The 19,473-nt window shown below is 34.5% G+C and overlaps 1 protein-coding gene across 1 annotated transcript in view; it reads right to left on the reverse strand.

Annotated features, from left to right (window-relative positions):
• Positions 1-16,782, reverse strand: part of LOC129227844 (uncharacterized) — a 57,970-nt gene extending 41,188 nt beyond the window's left edge. The window contains exons 1-3 of the mRNA XM_054862461.1: positions 16,605-16,782; positions 11,155-11,207; positions 2,261-2,371 (exon numbers count right to left, since the gene is read on the reverse strand). Of these exons, the coding sequence (XP_054718436.1) occupies positions 2,261-2,371; positions 11,155-11,207; positions 16,605-16,770 (330 nt within the window). The 5' untranslated portion in view covers positions 16,771-16,782. The remainder of the gene's footprint in view (positions 1-2,260; positions 2,372-11,154; positions 11,208-16,604) is intronic.
• Between the last annotated feature and the right edge of the window lie 2,691 nt (positions 16,783-19,473).

Below are 19,473 nucleotides of genomic sequence, written 5' to 3' on the forward strand. Positions count from 1 at the left end.
CTATGAAAGGGGCACACACTGTCGAAAATAATCAAAACGCCACACATCATTTTCGGGCAACGTTCCAGGATTTTCCGGATTTCAATCAGATTCCTCTGAAAATCAAGTACATTGTCCGTTTTTCACGAGAAAGCACTTGACTTCGTCTTTGTCACGTGGTATCCGACGATTCCATTTCGCTGTTTTCGGCAGAAGGCATAGTCGGATCACAGCATTTTGTCGTAAAATCTGCAGTTTTTAAAGTGTAAGAATAACGAATGTAACAGCTGACCAGTGAAGCAAGTGTGGAGCTGTTTGCACAATTAACAGCGAACAACCATTCATTTGACTCAATTTAACACAAGCTAAAGAAATGTAAACAACAGCAGCAATGCTATCGTTATGAAGCACTTGATCACGTTTGCTCCAAAATGGCGGCTGCGTCGGCTCCTCCACTATAGGGACCTTAAGATCGTAGAAAATGACAATACTTACAAAAATGTTTCGTGAAATTAAAACCCCTTGAAAATGATAGGCCGACTTTTCCGACTAACTTGCACAGCTTAAGGTGCTGAAGGGCTAATGAGCGTTGCAAAATGGCAGTTTTGTACGTTTGAAAAGTCGCTTTCAAGTTCATGGTCTCTATTTTCCTCTTTAGCTCTGGGCTTGAATTGAGTTGAGCCTAGGACTTTTTGCTTAAATAGAAATGTTTGTATCTGTTGTTCTATTTAACTGAAAAAAATGAAACAAGCTTTACTTAACGAAGAAAAAAAATCTTTTAAAGGGCAATTTCATGAAAATTGACCTGACATATCAACATTTTTTTTTTCCTTACATAATATGCAAACAAACATTTTTTTTTTTTTGGCCAAGAAATATCTGTTTTTTTCAATATCAGTATCAATTTTGACTAAAATATTTTATTTAAGATGTTAGCCTTATTCAATAACATTTGGACGAAGTCAAAAAAAAAAAAAAAAGCCATGTTAGTGAAATAAATGCAAGCGCCATACCTTTACTTAATCATTATATATATATATATATATATATATATATATATATATATATATATATATATATATATATATATATATATATATATATATATATATATATTGGAAAAACTATCCAATATCATGAACACAGATGCTTTACTACAATTATGTTTCTTTTCTCTTTTTTTTAATAAAGACTTTTGATAAGTTTTAAACCGTCCAAAATATGCAGGTCACTTTTTATTGGTCAGACATGTAACGTAAAAGGAACAAAAGTTCTTCTCCAAGGTAAAAGTGGGGGACAAGAAGAAAAATATGTTATACCATAAATTAGCTTGACACATAATACCTGTAACCTGACTTTCATCTTCAATCGTTACACTGTAAAAAAATTCTGAAATGTTACTGGGTGTTTCCGTGCTACGTTTCGGGATTTAATTGGTTTTTATCCACTTCCTGGAAAAATCAAGTATATTTGTCAAAACGTTTCCTGAATTGCTACACGACGCACGAATGCAGACTTTTTACTGTTGTGAAAATTGTTTTTAGCTCTCAGTTTAAAGATTAACTGAACGTATTTATAAAGTGCATCGACTTCAGTTCAATTACTGCCCGTTCATGCTAATTAAGCTCTCAAAGGAAGCGAATAAGTGTGGACTACTTTGCTTTGCAAGAATTGCAGGCGGGTAAAATTGTAAAATTCTCGTCACTTACTTGCAATTCTGGTTTAGCTTTGGCCATGTTTGCAATTATGCTCTTGAAATTTCCTTGATAAATCAGGAAGATGCCGAGCTATTATATTATACATTTCTAAGTTTACTCTAATTTTCCAGACACACGACTGGATATTTTTTACGAAGATTTTGAGTTAAATCTTTCATTAATCAGTTAATCTTTAAACTGTGAGATATAAATATTTTTCACAGCAGTGGAAAGTCTGGATTCACGCAACGTGTAGCAATTCTGGAATTTTTTTGACAATGATACTTGATTTTTCCAAGCGGATAAAAACCATTGAAATCCCTAAATGCAACACGGAAATAATCAGTAACGTTTCGGAATTTTTTTTACAGTGGAAGGACAATACTCCTAAGAATTAGGGTTTTTTTTTTTTTTTTTTTTGATAATTAGTGACCTAAGTCGTTTTTGTTTCCACTGAAGGACTTCATGCAGCATCAGAAACAACTTAAGAAATATAAAAGATCGTATCTTTTATTTTCTGTTGACATACTGACATACTACTTTCGAAAAAAAAAAAAAACGAGGGGTCTGGGCCCTCAACTTACCCTAGCATACTCTTCCAAATTGCACCATTGGGCAACGACATCCATTAACTCATTCCCGGTTGCTGCGCCCTTCGTTGCATCATTTATCCATTGGATTCCAGTTTCACGGTCCTACAAGAAATAACATAGATTACTAAAAGCAAGATTTGATATGCCATTACCTTAGTACTCAGTATTTTCATGTAAGAGATTTTCAGTAGTAGAAACGTGATATGACGCAGAGTTTCAGGAAAATGCTTTGCACTCATATTTTAACATAGTTTCAAGTATATTGAAATTTATTGTATCTTTTCTAAAAATCTAGAACATAAAAAAAAGTAATGGTTGCACAAACATTTTATACCCTCAAGTTTTATGGAATTTACATGCTTTCAAAAGTACTGGATTCATTTTAATCATTTTTGTATATTTTGAGGGTATTATGGAATAACGGATACTTTACTTTTCAATTTTCTCGCAGTGCAAGAATATTTGGTCGGGAAAATGTTCTGCCAAAAGCTGCAACATATCTAATTTTGCAGTTTTTGTCGGTACGAATTTCCCAGATTTTGATATCTTTTTTTAAAAATCCTCTTTATCACTGTGTTTACATCGCACCCTTCAACGAGCAGACAGTGTTTGTTCAACTGAGGGACATACCATGAAAATAGTTCTAAAGGACTTGACCACGTTAAAACCTCGTGAGACACAGGAAAGGGCGGAGAAATGCCTGTTCAGCTACGCCCCCCCCCCTTCATCACCACCCGATCACTTCCTACAATGCCCAGAAATTTCCTACCACACTGTAAAAAAATTCCGAAACGTTACTGAGTGTTTCCGTGTAACGTGTCGGGATTTCAATGGTTTTTATCCCCTTCCTGGAAAAATCGAGAATCATTGTCAAAAAGTTTCCTGAATTACTACAAGTTGCACGAATGCACACTTATCACTGGTGTAAAAAATATTTTTAGCTCCCAGTTTAAAGATTAACTAAGAGTATTTATAAAGAATATCGGATTCAATTCGACTACGGCCCGTCCAGACTGTTTAGGCTCTCAAAGGGAGCGAATTAGTCTATGGACAACGTAGCTCTGAAAGAAGAATTCTCAATACTTACTTACAATTTAGTTTCCGCTTTAGCCATGTTTGCAATACTGCTTATGAAACGTTTTTGATGTATCAGGAAGGTGCCTAGCTGTTATATTATACCTACATAATTTTATTCTAAAGTTCCAGAGGTACGACTGGCTTAAAATGGGAAGATTTGTGAATTTTTCAGGAGGTTTCCTTACGTATTTATGCGTACTTATAAAGTGAAGGCTTTAGGATACTAATTGCCCTTCCATGCTGATTAAGCACCCAAAGGGAGTGTATAAGTATGGGCAACTTTGCAAGAGTGGCAGACGAGTAAAATTATTAATATCTGCTTGCAATTCTGGCTTAACTTCAGCCACGTTTGCAATACTGCTTATGGAACTTAAAATCAGGAGGATGCCAAGCAGTTATATTATACCTTCCAAAGTTTACTCTACGGTTCCAGAGACACGACTTGCTTCAAACGGGAAGCTTTCGGAATTTTTAGGGAGGTTTCTGAGATAATTTCAGGAAGGTTACTGAATATTAGCGGAAAAGGTTCCTGGTGTTTGCAAGATATGTTACTGGCAGAAATTGGGCACATCAGCTGTCCACTGTTTTCCAGGAACGTTTCTGAAACGTTTTTACAGTGCATCGTCCTTGAGTACAACCTTCTATGTACACTGGTAGACAATTGCTAAGGACGGATGGCAATAGCAGCGTTAGCAACCACAAAGTGGAAGGCAAGGAATATGGAAATTAGAATGAGTTTGGGACACAGTAAGACGTGCTGTGATTATGCAAATTTTAGACTCATGACGTTGCTGGTTAAGTGATAGCGCTGATAAGCGATACAAAGGATTGAGCGCGCGTTGACCGTTGTTGTTCAAATGCAAAATTTGACTGAAAAGAATCAATTGACAAACTTGCATTCTTCGGTATGTCTTCCCGACATCCCTTAAACGATTTCATGGGTAGTCTTGTGCTTGGCAACATTAAAGAAAGGCAGAAAAATTTAGATGTTGCGAGGGAGTTTGACGTTAGCCACTAGTTTGTTTCCAGAGTTAGGAAATCATTTCAAACAAATGGAATGTGTACCAAATGTCACGAAGGAGGTCGTGTGGGCAATACGACGTCAGCAGAAGATTGGTGCTTAGTGCTAGCAACTAAAAGGAATCAGCGCCACACAGCTACTGAGGTAGCAAAGCAGTTTCCTGCTGCTACTAGCAAGCAAATATCCCCAAAAAACGTAGCCAGACGTGTGAATGCAATAAGAATGTACGCCTATCAGTTTGTTTTGTACATCCCATTGTTTACAAGTCTGTGTTTTGCTCGTTGTAATGACGAAATTGCAGACTGGATAGACTAACTTGGTTGTAGGTATGTTGCGGGTAGTTGCCTGATCCTGTCGAACATTTTCGCTTGCATGTGTATGGTGCGCAAAACAAAAGCAAAAAAATTTTGTTTGCCAGTGAAAAGTTACAAAATTCAAGATATAACAAGAAGTCTAATTTCGGTTCACCTTGGTTTAGGCTAAAATAACTTTTGTCTTTTTAAATTACGGGTTGTCTCTCTCTCGAGTCTCGTTGCTAGAAACAGCACCGGAAAATTATTTAACTAAATTGCTTTTAAGAGCCATTACATGTTTACACTGTAAAAAAAATCCGAAACGTTACTGGTTATTTCCGTGGAACATTTCGGGATTTCAGAGGTTTTCACCTATTTCCCCGCAAAATCAAGTATGTTCGCAAAAACGTTTCCTCAACTGTTAAAAGATGCACGAATGCAGACTTTTCAATTGTGTGAAAAATGTTTTTTGCTACCAGTTTAAAGGTTGACTGAGCGTGTTTATTAAGTATATTGGTTTTAGTTTAGCTACGGCTCGTCTGGATTGACTAAGCTCTCATGGAAGCAAATAAATTCCTGGATAGCTGCAGGAGTTGCAGGCAATGAATATGTTTAGTTCTTGCTTGCAGTTATTCGCTTAGCTTTGGCCTTGGTTGAGCTACTGCTTCTAGAACTTTCTTAGTAAACCAGGAAGGTTCTAACCAAATACATGAAACCTATTCAATTTTTTTGGAAGATTCACGACTGACTTTAACAGGGAAAATTTCCCAGTATTTCAGGAAGGACTTTTATCGGAAAACGTTCCTGGTGTTTGTAAGATATGTTACTGGTTGAAATTGGGCCCATCAGCTGCCTTTTATTTTCCAGGAACGTTTCTGAATCATTTTTACAGTGTATGTTCTTTGAGCTTTGCGTCCGGTATACCGGACATCAACTTTAAACCGCTACCAAATAATTAAATAATTGATTAAATTACTTGATTTTTTGTAGTTGACTCTTATATAATCTGCTTCTTATAATCTGTGAAAAGATTTTTCGATTTGGGGTTAACAACAGTAACATTTAGGGATTGGAGGTTAGGATTGACTAATTTTTCCAACCCTTTGGGGATTTTCGTCGCAATGTCGAGTTCTTTTTTTTTCCTGATTTTATATATATAAATAAAACAGTCTAAAGGACATCATTTTAAAAATGATAAAGTTAAAAACAGTCCACTGAATAAGCGAAAATCCCTCCCCCTCCCTCCCGATGTAAAATGAACACATTTTTCAACTAAAATGACTAAGAACTCTTTAAAAACAAAAAACAATTCTTCCGCAATTTGAAATATTTCGCAAAACAAACAAAAAATACAATAAATTACATTAACAGTAGCTTTAAAATGTAAACAAATGATCACGTAACTGTATTGTTTACATCCAAAGTCGCCAAGCCACCGCGTTACTGTAATCCAGCCGATCAGTGAGCAAAGCGAACTCCAACCGATTAGCGGACCAATCTTTTCAACAAATCTTTTAAAACTTCATATATTGCCTAATTTGTTCTTTCCATCAAATGTAATGATCTTCCACTGCACTGATCTTTTGTGTACAGAACTCCCTGTTGTAATTTATCTGGACGAAAATAAAGATTGTTTCATCTTTAAATTCCATCATCTTCTCCTTTAATTATGTACTGATTAGTTAGATAATCCTTAAGTATTCTTGACATAGGTGCCAAAACTCAGATAGATTTCACCCGAGAAGCAAATGTTACTAGGTACTGTACTTTCTGATATTTTTTTTTAGGAAAACCTAAAGCATCGATGAGGTCATATGGTTCAACTACAATGATAGAACACACATTTTGCGTGAACCTTCCAGTACTTTATTTTAAAATGTAGTATCACGGAATCTAAAATCGTTGCTTTCAAGAGAAATGAAGGCTTCACTCTCTCTCTCTCTCTCTCTACGTTTTATCTATTCTCAACTAGCATTCGCGTACCCGGCATTGCTCGGGTAATGGAATTAGCAAGGGTTAACAGTGTTTGGGGTTTGGTTGGGCACCTAGTTTCGAAAATCCCCTGTAATAATTACTTATTAGCTATATTTTTTTCTAATTTTGGGAGGATCCCGGGGCCCCTGGACTCCTTATGTATATGCCCTTGTACTTAACCGATCTTTAACTGTTATTAACGATCCTTTTAAAGTATTGATTATCTTTGCAAACACAGGCCATCCACATTTTATTGTTATACCTATGTTTAAGCAAGGACTTCTATGTATAACACATTTTTAGGTTGGTTTTTTTTTTGGTGCTAAAATTATTAGGCTGCTTGATGAACAGACTTTGGAGCAAACTACATAAAATTGGCCGTGTGAAAAAAAAAGTCTTCTTTAAAGTGATCCCTGCTACTTTTAATGTCTGTCCTTGTGACATATTAACTGTTATTGCAAAGCAAACTTTTACAGGAAACTGCACTCTTCTAAATTTAAAAGGATAGTCCGCCTATGATGATGTTCTTAAAAACTTCGTTTCTAGTTTTAAAAAAATGAAAGCAAAAGACAGAAACATTATTATTTGACTTGAGAAAAGCCTCAAGAATCACGTGAGAACGCTATCGACCAAAAGTTGAGATGAAGTACTGAATAATGTTTTGAATGGAGGAAAGCCTCTTAAAATAAGGGATTTAAATTTCAATGACAGGTTTTAATTTCAGAAATTAACGGGTTTTAATTAATTTCTCCCGAACTAATTGGTATTTCGAAAAATCCTTTCTTAGTGGATACTTTCGTAATCATATGGATATGCCTGCCTAATTTCAAGTCTGAGGCTTCAGCCGTATTGGCTGTGCGTTGATATATATATATATATATATATATATATATATATATATATATATATATATATATACTAGCATTCCCATACCCGGCATTGCTCGGGTAATGGAATTAGCAGGAGTTAACAGTGCTTGGTGGACCTAGTTTCGAAAATCCCCTATAATAATTACTTATTACCTATATTTTGTTCTAATTTTGGGAGGATCCAGGAGCCCCTGGATTCCTTATATATATGCCCTTGTCCTTAACCGATCTTTAACTGTTATTAACGATCCTTTTGAAGTATTGATTATCTTTGCAAACACAGGCCATCCACATTTTATTGTTATACCTATGTTTAATTTAAGCAAGAACTTTGTATACAACATTTTTAGTTTTTTTTTTTTTTTTTTTTTTTTTTGGTGCTAAAATTATTAAACTGCTTGATGAACTGACTTAGGAGAAAGTTACATAAAATTGGCAGTGTGAAAAAAAAGTTTTCTCTTAAATCGATCCCTGCTACTTTTAATGTCTCTGTCCTAGTGACTTATTAACGGTTATTACAAAGCAAACTTTTACAGGAAATTGCACTCTTCTAAATTCAAAAGGATAGTCCGCCTGTGATGATGTCCTCAAAAACTTCGTTTTTAGTTTTAAAAAAATGAAAGCAGAAGACAGAAATATTATTATTTGACTTGAGAAAAGCCTCGAAGAATCACGTGAGAAACAAAAACAATATCAAATTTAAAATTCGCTATCGACCAAAAGTTGAGATGAAGTACTGAATAATGATTTGAAGGGAGGAAAGCTTCCAGAAATAAGGGATTTAAATTTCAATGACAGGTTTTAATTTCACGGAAATTAAGGGGTTTTAATTAATTTCTCCTGAACTAATTGATATTTCGAAAAATCCTTTCTTAGTGGATACTTTCGTAATCATGTGGACATGCTTGCCAAATTTCAAGTCTGGGGCTTTAGCGGTATTGCGGTATTGGCTGTGCGTTGATATATATATATATATATATATATATATATATATATATATATATATATATATATATATATATATGTTATCTCAGGACATTTATTTTTATATATTAAGATTGACATATCACAGTAGGAAATTTCATTACAAAAAGTAGAGCTGGCTTACCCATTGTCTTTTGGCAAAGGGTTAAATATTTATTTCAGTTCTCGCTCAACAATCGGTCAAAATAAATATTAATCATTTGACAGATATAACCATCCAATGTTTAAATTAATTAATTAATTGACAAAAACGTTTCCGATTCGATCCATCGTGCTTCGAAACCATGCTTGACACAATTTAATTGCATACAAAAAATTTGATCAAAGTCTGTGCACCCATTTAAAAGCCTTATGGTGACAAATGTCCGCACAGAAGATTTTTATACACTGTAAAAATATTTCGAAACGTTGCTGGTTATTTCCGTGGAACGTCTCGGGATTCCACACGTTTTACCTATTTCCCCGTAAAAACAAGTATCTTCACAAAAAATTGTGGTATTATTTCTTAATAATAATACGCATTAAGATCTTTCGCATCAAATTTGGACTTGAAACAAATTCTCGTTTTTTGATTACAAAAAAGCCGCTAGAACAATTACTGTGTCCACTGTGTTAATTCAAATAACCAAATGCTCACAAATAAAGTTCGAGTATGAAAGGTTTGCTCATTAACAGGTATTTAGTAGGTTCTCCTGTTTCTGTCTTAGTTTTTAGATTGATAACTTGTTCATTTTATGGATTTAAAGCAAATATTCACAGAATAGATGGGCCTTCCTTCGCTCGAGTCACAAATCTATTAAATGCTGCGTCTCCCCACGTTGTGCAGTACATTTCTTATATTTCTGTTTCGATGACCCAAACTTCTTCCGAATTTCTACGAAATTAAAAACGCGAATTCCATTTTACATCAAGAGACCAACTATTCATTTTAAAATAAATCAGTAACATAGGTGCAATACATTTATGTTTACATCATTTTTTTTAAGTATAAGGTTCAATATTTACATATCTATGACGCTAATGGCTGAATGATTAAATAAACAATCCAATATATGTTCATAATATGAAAATTCAAAAAGTTCCATTTCTTTCAATTACTCCTTAATCGATTTATTAAACAACGATCTATGCGAGGGACCAGCCAGACCCCATCCGTCTAAGTTTATTCCAGATAGACATAAATCAGTAAATATTTAAACTTTTTCAAAAAAAAAAGTTTTCGACCCTAAATCGCTTTGTGGCGCAACATTATCAGCCAAAAAGTATCGAATTAAGAAAAGAATTTAAAAAAAAAACCTTAAAAAATCATGAATTGAGCTGGATAATCTCGATCTTTTCCATGTTTACTTCCGTTACTTGATATACCGTGGCCTTGAATGTCGCGTTTTAAATGTGATGACGGTCCCTAAATGGTTTTTAAGTAATAACTTTTGTTCTACTGCACGGAATGCAATGAAATTTCATACCCAGGCTGATTTTGCTGTCTTAAATATAATTATGTTGCAAAAAGTAGGGGTTCTCATTTAAAAATCAAGACTTGGTGCTAATTTTACTTTGTAAATGGTCCCTTATCAAAATTTTACATGCATAGTTTTAAAGAAGACTTTAAGCCATGTCGAATAATGCCTTTTTTTTTCTTTCTAGCATGTATAATGGCCGAATAATTTAAAATGTTTCGTTTTCACTTCCTTTTACAAAAAAAGGAAGTATTTTATTCGAAAAGAAAGGTTCACCCAAAAATCGGCCTTAATTTCCATTTTGCTCACCCCCGAATGAATGTTGCATTTTTTTCGACTCGACCACTCGTGGACAAGTGCCTTAGAATGTATACACACGCGAAATATCCATTTTAACGATTCCAGAGTTAATTACAACGAGTTTTCTCGTGACGTCTGTATGTACGTATATATGTATGTGCGTATGTGCGTATGTATGCCGAATAACTCAAGAACGATATGTCCTAGAAAAATGAAATTTGGTGCGTAGAGTCCTAGGTGAGTCTAGTTGTGCACCTTCTCCTTTGGTTGCATTCGGGTGTTTCTAAAGGGGTCTTTTGCCCCTTTTCGGGGGGATATGATTGTTAATTTCGATGTAAACTCAAGTGGTGTTATAATTTGGCAGACACTTGGCGATATATCATCAGTCTTTTGGTCGCCAAGTTTTGTTGCCGATTTGGCGAAAAATTTGGCCCTTTTTTTTTTGGTTTCAATTTCGCAACTGTTGGTGATATTTAGAGAGTAAACTATTGAATCACATTAAAACTGCCAATAATGGTTAAAAGACATTAAATTGGAGTAAAAAGAAGTCATATGATGCACACATCAGCTCATTTTTTCTATGACTGTACAGCTGGTACTGTCCTTATTTGAGAATTTTTCCAGATTTTTTTGCTTGAAGTGATCTTAGTGAAATATACCATGTTCACATGTTCCGTGTTCACATGAGCCCTCTTTTCCCCTACCTATCGATTTACTGTTCACTCTAAGTTTATAATTTTAGAGCCAGCTAATTTTACAAACATTCCAATTGATAATGTTAAGGTTCGAAGCGCAAAATACTAGTTTTGAAACCCGTTTAATATGTATCGTGGTACATTGTTTTCTGTTTCAGTCTTTAAAAAAATGGTATTTATTTTAAACTACACAAAAGAGAAAGAATATGTCATACCTCTTCATCGAAATTGTTATAACAATTATCCAGTCTCTCTTGAGATTCCTTTCCTGTAACAAAATATATCACTTACACTTCAGTATACTTCACTATTATAAATATACAGGGTGTTCCGTTTTAACCTGCAAGACCTTTATTTTTGCAACCGTTCGTCCTAGATGCAATTTTCCAATTGCGAAATTGTTCAAAATCAGATGCAGAGTTGAGCTACTGAAAGTTTGAAGTAAAAATAAAAATAGGTCAAAAATTCAAAATTTTAACTTTTTATACGTTCTCCAAGTCCCCTAACTTACATTCAGAGAAATTATCCCCTATGAAAAAGAATTTCAACACAAAACGTTTGTAATTAGTACGACCAATATTCACCGAGATATGAAACGCAGCGTTTTTTGACTTACACCACTTTTTACTCGCCGTCAATAACACCTTTTGAGGTAAAACATAGCGGTTAACAAATGTTTAGTATTAGCTGGGGAGCTAACCGATGGAAAACTGCAAATTATGATAAGAAGATACCACTTGATAGGAATGTTGTTTATGACTATTAAATGAAATTAAGACCCAGAGGCACTTTCAAAAACCGTTTAAATCCAAGATGGCGGCGTTTTTCAAAATGGCTACCCATATTAGAGTTTTTTTTAATGTATGTCCTACAAAAGAGGTTTTTATATCGAATAATAGGTTTTTCAGGTCACAGATTTCATTTTGTATGTTGAAAATAAGTTGAATGTTCATTTTTGTGCTTTTTTAAAAAATATAATTTTATTACTTACAAAGGAAATTACGTGCTCAATGTAAAAATAGGAAAATTTTTTAAATACAAATGTATTCAAAAATATTAGTACTATGTCATTAGTCAAACACTGCTTCATTCTTTTCATTAATTTTTGTATAGTAGTGTGCAGGACAGACCAACGCTTCTGCAGCTGCACTTGTTCTCGCAGATTTTGCAGGTGCACTTTTTGAGCTCAGTGCATGAATCAGGAATTTCAGGTAACTCTGACCATTTCAGCTGTCATCCAGCCCTATTCACTTGAAGATGGTGCACGTATGATGTGTTTGTGAGCTTGTCCCCAAAATGTGTCCAGCCTGGAATACTACGCAATATTTGTTGCTATAAGGCACCCTTTGTAGCTGGCAAACTTTCAAGTGGCCGATTTTATTTGTCATAAGCAAGTCTTTCCTTGCATCATTACAATTACGCTATTAATAGAGGAACAGTACAGTAGTACTACTATTTACCTTTCAAAAATGTCAAAAATTTCGCTCGGTATAGAAGTTTGAGGTTGCAAAATAAATCAAAAACGCATCAGTTGCTTCTTTGAATATCATCCATGCTTTCAAAGTTGATTTTTTGGACTTACCACTGAAGCAAGGAATGCTGTCACAAAACCTATGAAGGCATAAAATCCCGGTAAAGCAGTTCATTTCCTTTTATTTTCCAATAACTACATATATTGCATGAACTTTAATGAATTTGTTGTTGTTTTCGGTTCCAAAAGCAGTCCAAAATTTATCCAAACTTAATGTTGACAAGGAAAAAAAGTAAGATATTGCTGAAACTAAGACATCTGTATCAGCAATGCGCATTACAAGTCCTGAAACCGTTTTTTACCTTGTCTTGAAAATGCAGCAATATTCTTGGGCCTGTTTCCTCTGGGCCAGGGCAAGTAACATCAATGAGGGAAGTTTCTGCAGTGTTATTTCCTTTAATGTATTCACCTAAAGTCGTTAGAACCTGGAAAAAAAGTGCATAGAAAAGAAATGACATCACTATGCACATTAACATGGCTATCGATTACGATAATGTCCTGATTTTCCAAAAATGGATTTCAAAGCTCTTTCCAAGTGCTTTAAAGAGATCGAACCTTAGTAAAAAAAATATCTTAAAATGAGTGGTACTGCTCAAGATGGAGTCAACTATGTTCTTCATGTTTTAGCTTAACATCACACTGAAACTCTTCTATTAATCAGCTTCTTTCTGGTCTAGAAATCATCCAACGCCTAAGTGCTGATGGATCCTGTGTCAAACCTATTGCACCGCCAAACCCTTTCTCTATTGCATTATTTTGTTGGTGTTCTTGGTCAATACTGATTGCTGAGAATAATCTATTAGATTTTCTTATCTTAAACTGTCCAGAAATAAATGTAGTTCTGGTAGTTCAATCTCTTCATCAATAAAGATCTTATTAAATGGATAGACAACCGACGTGCGTAGCTTAAAGTCACAAACGTCTAAAACATTTGTTGATTACTATGAAAACACATTAAAACCTTACGCTTGTAAAGATATTGAGATTTTCCAATGCCAGAGAATTGATTTGGGACAGATATGTTATACCAACGGTTAAATGGCAAACTAGAGAGAAATGGGGAGCAGGAATAAGAAGAAAAGTTCTTTCACATGGTACTTTACTTAAAAATTGGCAAATATTTTTAAGAAATTCAAATAACAAAGAAGGGTTCTTTGCTCTGTTAGATATGTTAGCTGTAAGTACCATCACAACTGTGCAGGTTCTAACGACTTTAGGTAAAGACATTAATGGAAATAGTACTGCAAAAACTTCCCTAAATTGATGTTACTTGCCCTGGCCCAGAGTAAGAGGAAACAGGCTCAAGAATGATACTGCATCTTCAAGACATGGTAGAAAATGGTTTCAGGACTATTGCATTTGCATTGTTGATACAGATGTCTTATTTTAGCAATATCTTATTTTTTTCCCATGTCAACATTAAGTCTGGATAAACTTTGGATTGCTTTTGGAACAGGAAACAACAATAAAATCATTATAGTTCATGCCATATATGAAGCTATTGGAAAAGAAAAAAAAAAGGCTTTACCAGGATTGCATGCCTTCATAGGTTTTGTGACAGCATTCCTAGGTTCACTGGTAAGTTCAAAGAAGCAACTGTGGCGTTTTTTACTTATTTTGCAACCTCAAAGTTCTATACCGAATGACATTTTTGACATTTTGACAGGTAACTAGTAGTAATACTGTACCATTCCACTAGTAATAACTTAGTTGTAATGATGCAAGGAAAAAGTTGTTTATGACAAAAAATCGGCCACTTGAAAGTTTGCCAGCTACAAAGGGTGCCTCACAGCAACAAGTATTACATAGTATTCCAGGCTGGACACATTTGGGTACAAGCTCACAAACATATAATACGTGCACCATCTCTAAGTGAATAGGGTTGGGTGGCAGCTGAAATGGTCGGAATTACCGGAAATTTCTGATTCATGCACTGAGCTCAAAAAGTGCACCTGCAAAATCTGCAAGAACAAGAGTGCAGTTGCTGAAGCCTCGGTCTATCCTTCACACTACTATGCAAAAATTAATGCAAAGAATGAAGCAGTGTTTGATTAATAACATAGTACTAATATTTGCATTTAAAATTTTTCCTATTTTTACATTGAGCAAGTAATTTCTTTTGTAAGTAATATAATTATATATTTTTAAACGCACCAAAATGAACATTTAGCTTTTTTCAACATGCAAAGTGAAATGTGTGACCTGAGAAACCTATAATTCTAGATAAAAACCTTTGTCGTACGACATGTATTAAAAAAACTCGATTATGGGGAGCCATTTTGAAAAACGCCGCCATCTTATATTTAAACAGTTTTTGAAAGTGCTTCTGGGTCTTAATTTCATTTAATAGTCATAAACAACATTCCTACAAAGTGGTATTTTCTTATCATAATTTGCAGTTTTCCATTGATTTTCGTCGTTTAGCTCCCCCGCTATATCATTTGAGTGCGTAGAGTGTGGTGTTAGGTTTTGTAGTGAGTTTTGGCGTATCGTTGCATAACATTTGCTTTTGAATAACAATGAAAAACATAAATACCTCGAAATACACCGCCAGCTCAGTCATTTCCATTCGAAGACTGCAATTTCGTGCTTATTAGCACTCATCAGCCCGGCATAGGAATATGACTGAGCTGGAGATGGAAAACCTCTTAAGGAAATCAAGAGTGCAAAACAAACTGGTAGCTAATATAGAGTTAGCAGACCAGACGAGTGACCGAAGCAATGGTTCGGTTCAACTCAAAGATTCAAGGCAAGGTATGGTATATTCACTAAATTACGGCCCATCAGCCAGGGCTAAAGCAGAAATACATGAAATACACCACCAGCTCAGTCATTTCCAGTCGAGGACTTCAGTTTCGTGCTATTAGCACTCATCAGCCCGGCATCGGAAAGTGACTGAGTTGTAAATGGAAAACCTCTTAAGGAAGCCAAGAGTGCCACTTGGCCACAAGAAATCTTCCCGTTAAACACGTGTCGTGTCTTTGGACAATTTAGAGTACACTAAGTAATTGCTTGGCATCTTTCTGATTTATCAAGGAAATTCCAAAAGCAATACTGCAAACATGATCCAAGCTGAGCCAGAAATTCAAGTAAGTAACGAGTATTTTACTCACTTGCAATTCTTGCAAAGCAACGTAGTTTATGCTTATTATCTAGTTTTTTTTTTTTTGGAAGCTTCAGTATTGACGGACCGTAATTTTATTGAAGTCGATACACTTTATAAATACGCTCAGTTAATCTTTAAATTGGGAACTAAAAATCTTTTCACAAAAGTGAAAAGAGTGCATCCGTGCAACTTGTAGCAATTCAGGAAACTTTTCGACAATGATACTTAATTTTTCCAAGAAAAAGATAAAAAACATTAAAATCTCGAAACGTAACACGGAAACACCCAGTAACGTTTCATATTTTTTTTTACAGTGCACACCTTTTACGTTCAACGTCTTAAACAGTAGGGGGTAGTGTTGTATCTCGGCACACTTTTCATATATATATTTTTTACGTCAATTAATTGAATCAAATTTAAAATCTAAAAGCCACATTGAAATACCCCAAAATATGTCTATGCATTATATAATTTAAAAATTCAGACAATTTGAAAGTAAAATATAGACAGTCATTTAAAGTAAAAGTTCCAAGCTATCCCAAGGTACAATATCATGTTGTACCTTGGGACACATTGCGTTGGAAAACGGAAAAATTTTCATGATTCAGGAAACAGTGCGCATGTGCGCGTATACGTGAACCAATTTTGCACCAAAAACAATAAAACAAAATATTATATTCTTTTCATGGTAATACATTAAATCATGAATAAGCAAAATATTTAAAATACTTCTTATCCAAAATAAAATTCAGTTGATTAGTTTTACGAGTACAAAGACAGAAAATGAAATAAAAACGAAGAAAATATTTACTTTGGGGTCATGAATTCGTCAATTTTACTAATTTGATGCTGATTTTTACTATGGCACCATTTAGTATTAAAGGTTACTATTAGAGATTACAAAAACATGGTTGCTAAAAATAGACTCTTAGAAATTAGCAGTGTCGCAAGGTACAACACTCTCCCCTACTTTGACTAAATTTCATTTACAAGATGTTCGTACAATTTGAACCAATACAAATTCATACCTAAATGGCCGCATTTAATATCCCGAAAGCATGGATAAAAATCAGCCTCAGTGAGTTCGTTTTGTGAGGAAGGATCCGTCCAAGTACCAGCAGGAGCTGGGCCTAAGGAGAAAACACTGCTTAAGTACACTAATGTAAAAACCAACAGCACTGATAGCGTTTCCATTTGCACAGTTTACAAAATGTCAGAAGAAATGTTACAGATCATTTGGTACAATTTATATAACAATATATTTTTGAAAAAAGTATTAGACAAAAAATCTTTCAAAATGAGGCTGAATAAACAATAATCCTAAACGATAACTGAAGTAAAAAATAAATTCCTGAATGAGCGTAAATAAAGTCAGCACGGAAAGTTTCCTCAGAAAATGAATCGCGTAACAAAAGCAAATATGTTTCCTCTGCTCCACATAATATCCCATTGGAACTTATTGTTGTAACACAGCACGATATAGTATTTTTTTCCACTGATATTCAAAAGCTTACCATTAAACAATAACTTTACAACAGAATAAATCAATACCTTTTGAACAACACCATTCAGCAGGAAAACATTCATCTTCTACATCAACTCTCGATAACTGGAAGTCCTAAGGGACTGACCAAAACCTCCAATTAATCAGTAGTTCGAGTTATCGGAATCTCCTTTTCCAGTCTTCTTGACAATAATTTTTATTTTCTTTTTCAGGAATACTGTATATATACTATAGCACTTATAGTTTGGAGAAAATTAATCATTAGTAATACATAAAAACAATTTTATGAAGAACTAGCTTACTACCCGGCGTTGTAGTAGTGTGGCGAGTGTGTAGAAAATTATTTTGATTTAAAATGGCAACAGGCATTCAACGCTTCCTGCACGAATTCAAATCAAGCTTTCAGTCGCCACTGAATCACCATCGATGAATTTCGATATTTTGATGTGACGAAAGTCACCCCCTTTTGATGGGATTTGTGCTCCCAATATTCGATATATATAATTTATGTACACTGTAGACGCGTTTCAACTAACAGTTCTTAATTAAAATGTTTTTCTAACCTTCAATAATCGTTTGTCGATTTTTGAATTCGATGTGACAAGTTTATCCACTGAACCATTTTACAAGAGAAGTAGGTATACATATTCATAAATTCATTTTAAAAAAAACTAACTTAAAAGCTCCATTTGAACTGTGTAATACAGAAAGAGGTAGACACGTACATTTTGGTCACAATCCGCTTTAAATGTTTTTTTATAGAGTAAATCAGGGTATATTGTGCCATCAGATAAGTCACCCCAGTAATTTTTTTTCGCAGTTTCAGAAAGAGAATCCGCCCATGTCGAAAATTTTAAAGATCTTTTGTGTATGAAGAAGTTTTATGCATACAATACAACCATTTTAAGTGAATTTTTTGGGGTAATTATAGCGTTATAGCAAAGTGAAAAATAAGAGCGACACATTTTAACGCTTGATCTACGTTAGTACTTTCAAGAAATTTTGTTAAAGTAACTAGCGTTCCAATATTCTGTTAAATTACCTACTTCTATAGTAAGAGAACATCATAAAGGCTCTTACCGTTGCTTGCAGCGAAATTGGATTGATATTTGAACAAGAGGAGGCGGGGCGATTAGCCGTGACAAAAAGGTTATATGCCCCACCTGATTACAGATTATTTGCCCCACTGATCACTCGACAGGGTAAAGTGCCCCACATTGAATATTATTTACTTGTGTTGATATAAATCCAATAATTACCTTTATTTATTTTCTTTTGCAAGAAAATTATAGGATAGCATTCGTATCTGTATTAGGAAGTTTTTACTTTTTAATGTAAAAGAAAAAATATTTGAGTACCTTTAGTCACAACATTAAAAAAAAAAAGGCTTACAAATGTTTGAAAAACTGAAAACTGCGACGAAAATTTTTCTGTATTGGAGAATTCTTTTCTGGGGTTTATATTTTTCCCTGTTCTATGAAGCACAACATTCAGATTATTTAATTGCCAAAAAAGTTGCTTCAAATTATCGGTATCAAAATACCTGTGAGTCGTTGCCCCTGTCAGAGGCGGATACAAGGGAAGCGTTATAGGAAAAGCTTGCCGCTCCCCCCCCCCTAAACTGTCGACTACATTATCCGTCCACATTGTGTTCTAAAACTTAATAAATGAGATATAAAAGGCTTCAGTTCTTCATTTTTTTAAGTGAATAGTTACAACTCTAATTCTTTTCATTGTTGATAAAATTAATTACTTACGTTTTTGCTGTGTCAGCTAGCTTATTTCTGGCCGATTTAATGCTTGTCATTGACACCCAAGCGATTTTTGAAAATTCTCGCCCCTAAAACCGTAAGCTTTTTTACGAGAGGGGGTCATTCCTCACTATGACCTTCCCCCTCAAAAATTAAGGACTGTATCCACCCCTGACCCTAAGTGTGGGATATTGAAGCATTTCCCATTGGGTCGCAACATTATTTTTACTTTTCGGATGCATAAAACAGTAATGCCTTTAAGTTGCGGTATAGGCGGGACCGAGAAAACAGTGTGTAATTTCAATTAACGCAAGTTCGGAGACAGTATTTTCCATTCATTTATCATCATTATAGCTGCATTAAACAAATGTTAACGTAGTAAAATTACGAATATGCGAGTGAGGTCTATATTTCGCTCTATTGCGCGTTAAAAAACGCCACGAGAACATACGAAACGCTGCACCAACAAAATTAGTTTACTTGATCAGAACAAGGATACAGTGTTTACATGATGATGAGTTAATACAACTACCTGTAATGCGAAGAATAAAAATATAAGAGACGCTTACAAAAAAACTGGTAGCTACCGATTATCGTTGTTCAAATGAATGTTATATAGACGTTTAATATCTAGTTAATAAA

Source organism: Uloborus diversus, chromosome 8 (assembly GCF_026930045.1).
Source record: "Uloborus diversus isolate 005 chromosome 8, Udiv.v.3.1, whole genome shotgun sequence".
Classification (NCBI taxonomy): Eukaryota; Metazoa; Arthropoda; class Arachnida; order Araneae; family Uloboridae; genus Uloborus; species Uloborus diversus.